At 40.9% G+C, this 14127-nt stretch overlaps 1 protein-coding gene across 1 annotated transcript in view; it reads right to left on the reverse strand.

Annotated features, from left to right (window-relative positions):
* The window catches only part of ntn1a (netrin 1a), a 67890-nt gene that overhangs the window by 1622 nt on the left and 52141 nt on the right, over positions 1 to 14127 (reverse strand). The window contains exons 5-6 of the mRNA XM_008414585.2: positions 13751 to 13804; positions 2959 to 3033 (exon numbers count right to left, since the gene is read on the reverse strand). Of these exons, the coding sequence (XP_008412807.1) occupies positions 2959 to 3033; positions 13751 to 13804 (129 nt within the window). The remainder of the gene's footprint in view (positions 1 to 2958; positions 3034 to 13750; positions 13805 to 14127) is intronic.

The raw sequence follows: 14127 nt of genomic DNA on the forward strand, positions 1-14127 counted from the left end.
ATAAAAATTCAATGTAATATTTTCTGAGCAAGAACTTATATTTTCTGGACTGTCTGGGGAGCAGGAGAAGCCCTCTAGTCCAAAACAACATTGTGTTGAAGGTCTGATCCCACATTTTGGCTCAGGGTTTCCAGTCAAAGCATTTTTAACATGCTTTGAGAGAAGCTGAAACACTAGTCATTAAAGTTTATGACGTTCAAATCAAAATATCACGTCTGTTAGGCAGAAGAACTTTTTTTCTTTAGGTTTTTTCTGTGCACCTTTAAGTGGAATTATAGTGAAATGCGTTACCAGTCTAAATATCAATGAGTCACATCAAAACAGACTAAACTTGCACTTGCGTTGCTCGACATGAAAATATCACCCGCAAGTGTTGAGTCTGATATATTATACTGTAAGCTTAATAAATGACTGGTGATATTGAGGTCATCCTTATTTGTACAGTGGCATTTTTTTGCATTCATTTCCCTATTCAGAAGCTAATAGGTTGGGTTTGAGCACGGCTTCAATAAACGTGTCGCCTGGAAATGTCATGCTCTAATTTCTTAAAGCCATCTCTCTCTCTCTATTTTTTTTGGGGGGGTGGGGGGGGGCTAAAATCCAGCATTTTATTAAATCATATCAAAGAAAATTGTGTGCATCTTTTCTTTAAGGACGGCTATGTTCTCCCTATTTTCAAGTTTAGTCTTTTAGCTTGCCTTTAATTCTCAGTTTTGCATAAGTGAAGCACATGTGCAGAGTGATCTGAGGGCGACCGTGGATCTCCTTGCGTCCACCAGCTCATCTTTGCATTAGGTCATCAGCTACTGGGGAGACTGGAGTGGATAAACTGGTTATAGCCAGGGTTCTGCTCAGATCAGACATTTCAGCCCTTATCTTGCGCCCCACGGTAGCTTGTAATTCTTTCCATGGGCCCGGACACAAAGCATCGCAGCATGGTTTTCTGGCACAGCATGGAGCTCCAGCTCCCTGCTGATCTTTTTTAAAACGCTCCAAAGCTTTCCTTCTTCCGAGACAAATTCAATAGATCCACACTGAGTTTGACTTCTGCTCAGATTTTCTAATTGTATGTGGCATGTACTTCATAAGGATTTTCTTCCTCTCCTGAATCAGGCTTGAGTATGTTTCTGTAAGCTACTTTAGGGTGCATTTCAAACCTAGATGGCGCTAGTAAAGGCAAAGCAACTGATTGCAAAGTCTGTAACCTAAATTTGATTAAGAATATGTGGAACAGCTTATTCACAGACGCTCTTACGTCCAGTCTGACTCAGCTTCAGCTGAGTCACAAAGACGAGTTTCTGTATCTATGCATGCAAAAGCAGTAGAGACACACCCAAAAAAAAATTTCAAAAAATAAATACTTGCAGCTGTATTTGCAGCTAAAGCAGGTTCTACAAAGTATTTACTCAGGGTGGCTGAATCCAAATGCATACCACACCTAGACCATTATTTGTTAAAATAATTTAATCTTCCACTTTAAAATTAAGCAGTAATTTTGCATCGGTTTGTCACGTAAAATTCAAAAGAGTTTTACATTGACGTTTGTGGTTATAATGCTCCAAAATGTGACAAATTTATAGGGACTCGAATACTTTCACTGTAAGACCAGTAGCAGGGAGATGGATTAGCGGGGAAAAAAAGTCCTTCATGCTTCAGTAGTTTAAACAGCAAAACCATCTTTTGTGTAGATCTGATCTGTTGTGTGCCAAAGCTAAATTACACTGATCCCTGGAGTTTGTTCTGACATGAGTTACACAGCTGCTTCAACCGGTCAGTTGAATACCAGCAAATATATTGTATAGCTGCATTTCGTGCTTCAGCGGAGCCTTTATTTATCTTTTCTTGATATTATTACAGCCGTCAATCCGCTGCAGTTCACACGAAACACATAGCAAATCATCCGAGAGCCGTTCTTTTGGTTACCTTGGGTTGGGTGGATAGATGGTGGTACTCTGGGTTGGACTGATGGTTCTACTAGCAGAACATCACTTTTACTCTTTTTAAACAAACGTCTTCTCCTGATGGTAACCGCCGACATTTTGTGTTCATTTTGACTAAAATGTAAAACTTTCCTTTAATCAGACATTTTTACAAAATGCAGACTCTCACTACCGCCCCGGTTCTGACGTTGTCCCCCTCAAGAACCAACAGCAAACGCTCCAGAGGCCCAACTTTTCTCACGACACCACCAGCGAGGTGGACCCGGGTTGAAGAGGAGGTGTCTATAAGCTGACCCCTAACTCCTCCAAATCCCAGCGGAACAAAGCCCGGACCTATCCGTCAAGCTCCTGAAGTATGCTGCGGGACGCCCCCCGGTTTGGTTCAGCAGCTCTGCAGCCTGACTTCAATCAGGGGAGGGGACACGGGCGACGGTGGGAGAGGGGAGAGGTCATACGTCTTATCCACACCTTGAATGGTGTGGCAGACTGATGGTCGCAGGAATGCAGCACGGGACGCTCTGGTTGTGGGGGGAAGTGGGCTGATCCTTAATGAGGATCTCTTAGTGAGCCCCCACTGTCTGTCTCGCTGCGCAGATAACCCCCCGCCCCCAAACATGCACACACACACACACACACACACACACACACGCTCACACACACCTCTGTCTAATTCTATTTCCCGCTCCTTCCTTCAAGCTCCCTTTCTCCCCCTCTGTTTGTCCGCTCATCTCTTCATTGCTCAAAGATCTGTTTGATTCTTTGTCTGTTTTGATTCTTTACTCAGAGCTAAAGTAGGGAATCTGTAAAACTGTAAAAGCTCTTTTGAACAAACCGGGCCTGTGACTGCGAAAGAAAACTGAAAGCAACTCTATGGCTTAGAATAAAATGCAACGCTTGCAGAAACATTTTTTAGATTTATTCATTGATATCTGAGGTTTATTCTACTTGCTCCAAATTTTTTTTAAATTCCGCTAAGAGTGTGTTATTGGCAGACCAACGAGTGTTTTGTCTGACTCACCGTAATCCTTCTTGCAGTACTTCTTCATGTTGATTTTCAGTTTGCCTTTTGATGCTTTGCAGTAAGAGTCACAGTCTGTTGGAATAAAATAAGAAAAAAAGATTATGCATCGAGGACACTAGGAAAATAAACACATCAATAACACAATCGAATATGTTTTAATAATCTGTGGTTGCTAATGCATGACTTCAAAATGCTGAATTAACACAACCTGATTTCAGCAACATGAACATAAAGAGCAGGAAAATGAGCAAAAACAAAAAAAATTATATTTTTACACCAATTAAATTTTTTTTTAACATGTTAACCATTTTATTAATAAATAATGTAATTTTTAAAAATAACTTATTTGGTTCTGATTAAGTTTCTACAAACGATACAAACTGTGTATTGGTTCTATGGTAAAATCTGTGAGGTTGAAAAAAAAAATATCCCAGTTACAAGAATATCTTCACAGTTCAGTAGATTAAATAACAAATTTTTTGAATTATAATGTAAAATATTCAATCAAGATAAAAGTAAAAAAAATTAAATAAAATGAATAGTAATATAAAAGATAAGCCTATCATTGTTTTCTTCTTTGGAGTTTATAAAGGTAATATGTTAAAATGTAGAAGTTATAATAATGTGCTGTATTTGTATTTTTGCAAAAAGTTTTAAAGGTTAATAATATGCATGTGTGTGTGTATTTTGTGAAAATTTACAGTACAGAAATATATATTTGTCACAAAATAAGCAAATATAGTGCATTAATTAATGGGTTGACAAATGATTTCTTTTTGATTGTTTTGTCTGACGTCCTCAGCATTGTCTTATGACACAATGTGTTCAGTAACAATTGTGCCATTTAGCATTTACCCCAAGATGAAGCACCACTTGTTCTCACTGTGTCTTGAGGGATCAGGTCTGTGCAGACCTGCCTCACACGGCTTGTCACCCAAACGCCCCAATAAGAAACATAAAACTAAAAAAAGTCTCCCAAGGAGGACCATGTCAAGCTCTCAGTTTTGCGTGTGTGTGTGTGGGGGGGGGGGGGGGGGGTTGCTCACAGTTGGCAGCTATTCCAGGGAGTGGAAGGTGTTGGGGCGGCGGTGAAGTGGGTCATTGCTACACAAAGGGAGGTCAGGAAGGAAAAATTAGCCATCCATGAAGCTTTAGGCAGGGGAGCCGTTTTTTTTTTTTGTTTTTTTTTTGCACAGGGTTGGGGGGCGCGGGGGCGGGGGTGGGGCGGCAGGCGGGGTGTCCATGTTGGAGCCGTGAACAAATAAATACCTCAAGCAGGCTGTGGGCTTACCCACACTGCCTCACAGCTCCACGCTGTAGAAAAGCTGTCAAACACCCAGCGGTGTATGAATGAACACACTCTGAGAGCGCCTGCTGAAAGAGTCCTTGGAGTTTGTCATCTGGTTGCACAAGGCAGCAAATTTTTTTGCCTAGAAATACACAAAGGGCCTTGATTAAACAGTGTATGTTCTTTTTGCAATGATGGTTTGGGCCTGCTGACAAAAATAATTACCTGTGATACTGTAATCGCAGTGTGTGATGAAAAATAAAGTTGATACTCAAAGTATGAACCTGGGCGATATCAGTTTTTTTTTTTTTTTAAATAGAGCGAAGTTAAAGCACTGCAACAGTGGGTAAAAAAACTAAGTGTTCTCCCTGACATTTTGAAATACAATGTTTTTCTCAGTGAGCACACAAACGCCACCAGTTCACTTTGCACCCACAAGACTCTTCAGTGTGTATGTTGCTGCTAAGTAAGGAAGACGCAAAGTTAAACATATCCAAAAATAGTCAACGAAAAATAGAATAATTTATTTGAAAGGAAACTGTATAGAGACATGTCTGCACTTCATTCAAGCTGAAGGTTGTCTAAAGGTAACAGGAAGGCTAAACATGCTACTGGTAAGTTGCTCTCACTATTTACAGCTTTTAACCTCTGACTGTCTTGGAACATTAAATATCTGCAGATGTTCCCAGTCTTTTGGAAATCTCACTTCTCATACGTTGCTTTTCATTTCCCAAGGCTTAAACACTAAAACTGATGTTGGAGTAATGCTAGCTGCACTGATCACTCTCCACTCTAATTTTTAATACGTTTTCTAAGGACGGTATGAAATAACAAAAACAAACTAATATTTTCTAAAACATCACAAAACCTTTAGCAACTTCTCTGTGAAACACACTGTGTGACATCGCCTCTGCTCCTCGTGTAAATAAATAATGATCATTCATTCAAATTCAAATCCAAAAATACTTAATTGGGAAATCCCAAGTGGAAATAAAATGACAGGAAGGCCAGGAAAAAAAATGTTGAATGCGTCTTAAGCTACAGTTTGTAATCTCACATCAAACCTCTTTCAAAAACTGGAGTTTCAAAATTGGCCAAATAACTTAATAACTTATAAATGCCAAGCAGGAATCCCTTCATCTCTGCTCCCTTGGTCTATTCTCACCAGCTGATGCAGACATGGTGAAGGAAACCTAAATGGGATGTTTTGACAGAAAGTTGTAGGATGTTGTATGGCCGATGGAAGAAGGACTTTGAGCTCTAAATATGAACAAACCTCACAGATGTGAGTAAATCTTTACTACTCTTTATGGGCCATTACAATGAGGTTGCCTGGGGAACGACATGACAGAAAGAAATGCCCGAGTAGAGAAGAGGGAGGGAGGGAGAATGAATGGTGGAAGACAGGCGGGCAGCAAAACAAGATGAATGTAATTTGGCAGAGGGGGGAGAAAAAGAGGAGAGTAAAAATGAGCAGAGCTGCTGGTTGCGTTACAGTGTGGTTGGGCTCCGGCCGGAGCGGAGAAAGTACAAACCGAACAGAGGAGTCTATAAAAGCTGGAGCTGATTACCATGTAAATGATGGAAGAGGGGGCTGTGGAAGGGCAGCTTTGTTTTCTCATAACCCCCCCGCCCCCGATGCCATCATGATACTTCCCTTTGATAGCCTTTCGTTCCCCATTAGTGTACCCCTGAGACACAGCTCCGGGGCCCGCTGAGAGCGTCCCGAGATGCCTGTTTAGGACCAGGCGGTCCCCTACTGCGAAGACAAATGTCCCCTTTGTGCCTGCGCTACAAGCGGCAGAAGGGGAAGCGGTCTTGTAATGCCGAGCTAAAATGTGCTCTGCGTGTTCCAAGTAGATGTAGTTACTACAGCGCTTTGTTTTTGGGCCTTTCAGCGCACTAAGAAGTTGATAAGTGAGAGGTGGACCTTTGCCCCCTCTATCAAAGTACCCCGCAGCCTTTTAAACTAATCGTTTTCATTCAAGCTGCTTCCAGACCCAATACGGTTCGTCTTGGAGCCAAAACTTTACAGCGGCAAAGGAAAAGTCGCAGTACCCGTTGACAGCCAGTAGTGGGTTGAATGAACCGCAAGGCCGTTTTTTTTAGTTTTTTTTAGATGTTGAACATGAAAACTTGGCTCCATGCAGCTTGTTGAGGTGAAAGCATCTAGTCGTTCAAATCAAGACTAAACATTAGGAGTGGGGAAGTTCCTATTGAAGAGACAAGTTAGCTTCCCTGTCGAAATAAGCACATTGAGGTATTATCCAAGTGCAGCAAAAGGTACTTTTACCTCCCAAGTCAATCCAGACTGTCAGTCTCCATTTTCAGTGTGTAGGGAATGTTTTGCTACAATTAGGCACAGAAATGATGGACTTGAGGCCTAAATAAGTTGCAGACTGATGGAAATAAAACTGAACACGCAAAGTCTGTGTTTAAATTCAAAGAGTTCAATAAAAATTGATTTTGAATAATTATTATGTCACACATAGTGAGGTTTTTAAATGTTAATATAGTTACAATGATATCTGAGGTTGCATTAGACTTTCTGTTTCAGCGTCAACAAAAATTCAGTCATAATCTATTTCTGCACATCACTTCTTAAAATGGTAATTATGACATGAGCTATTCAGCTGCATTTCATTATCATTTGGTGTCATTAATATGAACAGAGAACCCAGATCCCGTCACGCTTTAAGCAGATGAACACATCAAATTTTTCTCTGCAGTGACAAAAAGAAAACACACCGGCTGTCACAACAGTAGCTACACATGAAGAATGAAATTAAATGATGGCAGGTAAATGATGCACGCTTCACCTGCTGTGGTCTGAACGCACAACCTCACAACTTCCTCCTATTCCGCATCTGGAGGAGAAATCTGCACTGGCGTTTAGATCGGGCGTGACAAAAGCCGACCTGTGTGGATTTTATAGATTGTGTCAAGGGTGAAGTTAAGTGTTCATTTCTTGCCACATGGCAGAATTGTAGTAAAATGTTTATTTTTGGTCTCGTCTGATAAGAAACACTTTGTCCGCATGCTGGATACTGAGATCAAACCACACACAGGCGGAGATTATTTACTAATTTAGTGACTATTGAAGATAATTAACTGCACTGGATTTTAATGGGGACCTTAAAAAAAATGCTTGCCACACTTTCCAAATTTCTATTTGTTCTCAATTTTAATCTTCTGTATGTGTCATTTCATAGTTACGTGCTACTAGGAGGCGTGAGGTTCGAGTCTGGATGTGAGTCGTTCCTCTCCTGTCAAAACATTCAGGTCCGCAATCGGAGCCGCTCTGACATGTCCGCTGCAGATGATCAAGTGCAAAGCAACGTCCAAGTTTCTAAGCTACAAAATTATTACAACACACATCACATGGCTCCACATGCAAAGTCTGACAAACGCCATACAGAATTGGAAGAACGGGAGCGGTAGAACGAGGAGGTGTAAATGATGGCTCCCAGGAGGAGGGGGCTCTCTCTCTCTCATTTAACCAGACTGATTGAGAAACAAACTGCAGCCAATAAAGCACGTAATTAGATTAGAGAGCTGCTGTTCTGCTCTGCTCCTCCTCGCTGGGCTGCTCACATTCAAGATGCGAGCCTGGATACTGTCTCGGAAGGAGACACAGAGAGAGAGAGAGAGAGAGGGGAAGAGGAAAAAAAGAGAGAGAGAAGACGCTCCAACCTCTTTTCTCACTGTATTGCCACTGAGTAATGATGGTTTCTCTTTAACAGAGGAAGCTGCTGTACCGTGAAAACGTTGTCACCCAAATACGAAAAAAGAAAGGATATAACCACTTTAGTTTCGATTAGTGCAATTTTAAATCACACTAATAGTTTATCAGTCTAATGTACTTCAGCATTAGACTGATAAATGCTGAAGTACATTTATCAGTACTTCAGCATGATAGTACTTCATTACATGATAGTAATGAAGTAACAATTAGACATAAGTAACAATTATGTCTAATTGTTACTTAGACATAAGAAAATTGAACTAACTCTGTGGCATGTTAATGTTTTACACACCTGATGTAATCAAAGCTTCTATATCCCAAATTTGTCTGTTGTGAGGAAAAATAATTATTTTTATTTTCCACAGTCTGAGTCTCTGTAAAAAACACAAAGATGTTTTGTTGCAAAACAAAATATCCTGCGGGTGACACCGTGCCTAACCTGAAAGGTGGAATAATGACCCCTGACCTTTTTAACTGTATGTATCCAGATGGAGATCTCATGGGATAAAGCAACATGGGATACTCCATATCTATGAAGTGGATGGTAATGATGTGTATCATTAAATGTGTTTGTCTTTTCAGGTCATTAAGCTAATTCACAACACAATATTTTCACCAATTATAGGATAAAAGTTATCAAAACCACCCTAGAAATATGTGCAAATTATCATTAACTAAATCATAAAATAGCTTTGATAATCACTGGGTTTTTTATTTTATTTAAAAAAATTTTTTTATCTGGGGTCATATTATTGCAAGTCCTGAAGAAGTAGAAAGATAAAAGTAAAATTAGCACACAATTTCAGGAAAAGTATCAATACTCAAACATTGTGGGTGGTGATGTGAGAATCTGAAGCTGCTTTGCTGGATCTGGATAAGCTGCAATCAATCATTTATGATTATCTAAAAATGTAAGTGGTTTATTACATAGCATTCTAATAAAATATGGTTGTGACTTGACAAATTGTGAAAAAGCTCAATTGGTTTGAATACTATGGCCCTACAAACTCCAGCAATGCAGGGGGTCATATGTTGACTATGACAATTGTATGCTGTGTTTGTCTACTTTTACCTGGGCTTCCTGCAGATTACTATCATTCTGTGTCCAACCCTTCTCTTAGCATTCACATAACTGAGTGGTGATATAAGATTCATGACCGAAGCGCCGCAGAGTCTGAGGGAGCCAAAAAGGGTGTGCGAAGAAAGACTCATGTCCAAAAAATCCGAGGAGGGGTCCGCTACAGATTCTGATCGCTTCCAGCCTCGGACGTGACACACACACACACATACACACACACTGGACACGAACACCATCATCCTCATCAGTCCAATTCTCCATCTCCTCATCATCATTAGTTACTCTAACATCCTGACAGGCCCGCGCGGCCGCAGCTCAGGTCACCAGCGGTTAATCTCCTCCACATTTCGTTGCCATGCAGACGTCTCTGTAGTGACCCGTGGGAGTGGCGATTCACACCATCCGTGACCCACCAGCACAATGTGTGTTTTGTCTGGGCCACACCATCGGCGCTATTCTCCACGCATTCCAGCCCTCCGTGTGGTCGAGGTGTGGGGGTGCGGGGAGGGAAGGGCCTCCTGCAGGAGACAAATTAATATCCACTCCATCTTCCCTCCTTTCCTTCCATCCCAGCAGAACCCCCCGCTCCCCTACTTCACGTAAGCCGCAACGAGACACCTGCCTTGCAGCTGTCGGCGTCACGCTCGTATTTTCCATCGTTTCCTACATCTCGAGCGCTACGGTCTTCTGTCATTTGTTCCACGACTCCGCTCGACTTTAGACTTCACATCCGTGCACCTCATTTTTTACTCAGCTGTCACGGATCTTCCTATGGTTTCACTCCCTGCTTGGTCCTTTCATCTCTTTTGGCCAAAACATCTTACCTTTGCATAATCAGCAAAATTCAGCCATTAAATTCACCTCTGGACTTCATTTGGTTGAATTTTCAATAAGTCTAACATGCATCTGAAAAAATAAGTACATCTTTGACAGTCATTTTGCTTAAAAAAAGGAGGTTAAAAGTCCTTACAAACATTGTCTCACACACATATTATGTGACACACACACGTCTCACACACACACACACGCGTGTGTGAGCGTGGGCTCACACACGCCACATCTGTAAGCAATCACCAACTAGGTGATATCACAGCCGCTGGAATACCAGAGGTACGTTTGTTGTTCGACCCTCTCTATAGGCTCTGTGGGTGATGTTTGCATCCTCTACATGTCAAACCTGGGTGGGCCAAACGGCCCCCTGGCTTTGCAAGGTCTCCATCACGGTGCTACAGCTAACAGCCTGCGTGACTTCAGTCGTTGGGCTCAAGAGAGAACAGCTGAAGAAAAGCATCCCCACTGCATGATACTGCCGTGTTTTACCATAGAAATGATGGGATGTCGGCCAAAAAGTCCAGTTTTGGTCTGACGAGTCCTGAGAACCTTCTTCTGAATGTTTGCTGTTACTTCTACTGCAAAAAAGACTTCTTGTGACTTCCTTCTTGCCACTCTTCCATAAAGGCCCGATTTGTGCAGTGCATGACTAGTATGTTTTCTCCTTCCATCATTCTTAGATCATGAGATCTTAGTCTGAGCATTTCTTCCTATTTTATAAAATAGTCACTTTAAGTCACTTTAAAGCCAAATAAGTTGCTACTGGCACACACGCCAGCAGCAACTTATTTGCTTCTGCCACATGAAAATCGCTGCAAACAGATGCGCAATTGCACAACTGTATAACTTTGAAAAGCAGAAGTGGAGCATCCTGCATAACCAAAAAAAAAAAAAAAAGAATGCAGGAAGTGGTTTGTGGACAAAACACTTGTTTTTTCCAGCAGCCATTGTACAGCACATGCAGCAGTAAAACCAGCTGACCAAATGTGCTGGAGCTTGTTTGGGGTTGCTAAGGTGACGAACTGGGCTTCGTGTTTGAGTTGTTGTGTGAGGGGCAGTACCTGTTGATTTGTGACATCATTTGGAAGGTTTTTGAAACAGATAATTTTCTAAGCATTAACTTACTGACAAAAAATGGCTGGGTGGTTTTATTAAGTGCTCGGGCTGCTTTTAGAAGCAATAGCGACCCAGATACGAAACTGTTCAAAATGTGAATTTTGCATAATAGGTCCCCTTTAAAACCTTCCTATAACATTATCCCTAACCTGTCAGCTATGATGCTGTTTAAATAATGTTGATCGCTTTTCTCTAATTATGGAACTTCTGAAGCCAGGTGGTTCAGAAGTTATGTCAGAGTAAAACAAGTTAAATCCACTGTGTGCTGCAGTCAACACATTTTATTGTAAAACGTTCTCATTTTTCTTCCCTTTCCTTTCTCAATTATTTTCTACTCTGTGTTGGTCTACTGAATAAAATCCCAATGAAGCAGACTGAATTTTATGGATGCAAATTCACAAAATGTAAATTTGAAAGGAGTTCTATAGGCGCATGAATGCTTTGCAAAGTACAGTACGTAAACAAATGCAATATTCTACCTTCACTTATTTTAGGTTAACACCAAATCCCAGAGGTTTTCCAATTCCTGAGGAGTGAGACCAGAGAAAGCCCCCATATATTCCAGCGCCCCACCACCCACAGTGTTATCTGAAGACAAAGCGTGAAACAGAGGGAGACGAAGGAGGTGGAGAACACTAAAAAGAAAGCTGAAGTTGGGGGGGGGTTGAGAGAGCAGCGATATCCTGAGAGTGCACTTGAGGCCTCTGCGGGGAACAGCTGCTGGAGCCTCTCGTGCGCGCTCACACGTGCACAAACAGCCTCTGGTAGCTCCACAAAAGAAGGTAGAGGAACACAGTGTGAGTCAAATGACTCACATTTTTTCAGCTGTTGCTTAAATTAAAAAATATTCTGAGGTTATATTTAACCTGTTTAGCTGCAAAAACGTCACCAGTTTTAGGAATATTCAAATGTTTGACTAATAAATGCTGATATGCTGATTTAGCAAGTTTTTATAAGATGTATGAAGACAGTGAAGGAAGTGTATTCTATCAATATCAGGTCTTAAATTCAACCAACCAATAGGCTTACAGTTCATTCCAGAGCTACAGAATCTTATGGTATTTTCTTATCACCATTATTGATTATGGATCAATTGATTAGGTTTCTCTGTTGTCTGTTTTAGAGTTGACAGCGTTCATGACGGCAGCATGTTGGAGACGTTCTCTTATGATGGTTCTGATTTGCTGTTTTTTTTTTAATTTTATTCATAACTGTTTTGATTAACATTTTGCATGTTTGGACAATTCCTTCATTTTCATTTTAGAAAATTAGGATTGAGTTCACTGAGTCACCGAGTAACAAAATCACATGAGATTTTGGCTTTTAACAAAATGACCAGCCACACAGTATTTTGTAAATCTAACACTCCTTTTAGTCTCCATGACAACCATTAGACTAGATCCAGGTTTGGAAGGATTTCCAGTAGAAAGCCTTTCTTGTCCTACCTACCATCACAAATGTAAACCTGTGGAGTTTGTTAAAGTCTGATGGAACTGTCCGGTTTGATCAGGTGAGATGACTTAGGTTGAAGGTTTTGGAAACAAATGCTCCAAAGGAATGAAACAACAAATGAAAAAGTGTCAAAAGAGGCCATGATAAGTACAGCAGACAATCTGTGATGCTGTGGGCCTGTTTCTCTTCCATATAGCCTGCAACTCTAGGTAAAGAGTGTGGAGTCAATGGATCTGAAACAGAAGGAGATTTTAAATAACTGTCGTGGATTCAGCCAGTATGGCTTGTCGTTAGGTCTTTCAGCAGGATGCTAATTCAAAATTTGCCAAAGCAAACAACAACAACAACACAAAATGTTTCATTAGGCACAGAACTGTCTATTTTGTAGCAATACATGGCAAAAAGTATGGAGAGCAGGGTTACCAACGACTGTGCCACTGGTGGGTTTTATTGGCTGATTTTTTTTTTCTCCCACGGAGCAAAAACACTCAAATTATAGGTTTGATTTTTTTTTTTTTCATTGTGAGATTATGCTGCTGAAATAAAAGATGATTTTACTTTAATGTGTTTTACACATCTTTACTCAGGGGTTCGTGTAACTCAAGTCCTGGGCTGTTCTGGTTGTGCTAAAATGCAGTCTTGGTGTTACACACACACACACAAAACACACACACACGCACGCACGCACGCACGCACGCACGCACGCACGCACACACACCACACTCTACGGAAAATCATCTGCAGCGTGAATGAAATAAAAGTTGTTTGGATTCCGTCTTGTTGCATTGCAAGATCAAAAGTCCCTCCATCTATTTCTCACTACCCTGGAGAAGGAGGCCTGGAAAAGCACTGAAGTTCGGAGCGATAAAGTATCATTCGGTCAAACGAAGTGAAAAATCCCAGTCCCATGCAGGGGGGGAAAAAAACACCCCACTGTGCCGCAGTTAGACTGATTAATTGTGAAAGTGTGAGAGATTAAAGAAGGCACATCCCATGGCTGCTGCTAATGGCTTTAATATTCATGAACCCTTCTAGTAATGAGGGAAGAGGCAAGTGGGATCCAATTTATCCTACAGTCACTTTTTACTGGAATCAAGAGAGGAAGTGAAAGAAGGTGAAAAATTTCATTTGCATTCACTTACATTTCCACCAAATTCTGTGCATATTTTACTGCACAGCTGGTGTGTAAACAGGCACACGCAAACACACGCGCATGCACACGCACCCGCGTTCGCACTCACACTTAAAAAATAAATGTCTAACGCTCAGCTGCACTCACCTGATGGCTCCTCTGTGATGCTGGACGGAGTCGTGGGAGGTGAAACTGGAATCTCTACTCAGAGAAAACGAGAGAAAATAATTGATTTATTCATTTGTACAAAGCGCATGTGGTGGATTGTTTTTTTTTTTTGTTTTGTTTATGTAAAGAGTGCTAATGTCTAGAACAGCTCAATTATGGACTAAAGCGGTGAGGTGCTAAAACAGATTTCCTTTTACAACAGACAAGTTTTTGATGGTCACTCAAATTTTCTATGATCTAAATTTACAAAACAACTTCAATGGACAGCTAGGTAAAGTCTTTATTAATATTATTATTATGAATCTGGATATGTGAAAGATTAAATCCCTATAATACTGAATTGCCTTCAGAATACA

Source organism: Poecilia reticulata, linkage group LG1 (assembly GCF_000633615.1).
Source record: "Poecilia reticulata strain Guanapo linkage group LG1, Guppy_female_1.0+MT, whole genome shotgun sequence".
NCBI classification, from domain to species: domain Eukaryota; kingdom Metazoa; phylum Chordata; class Actinopteri; order Cyprinodontiformes; family Poeciliidae; genus Poecilia; species Poecilia reticulata.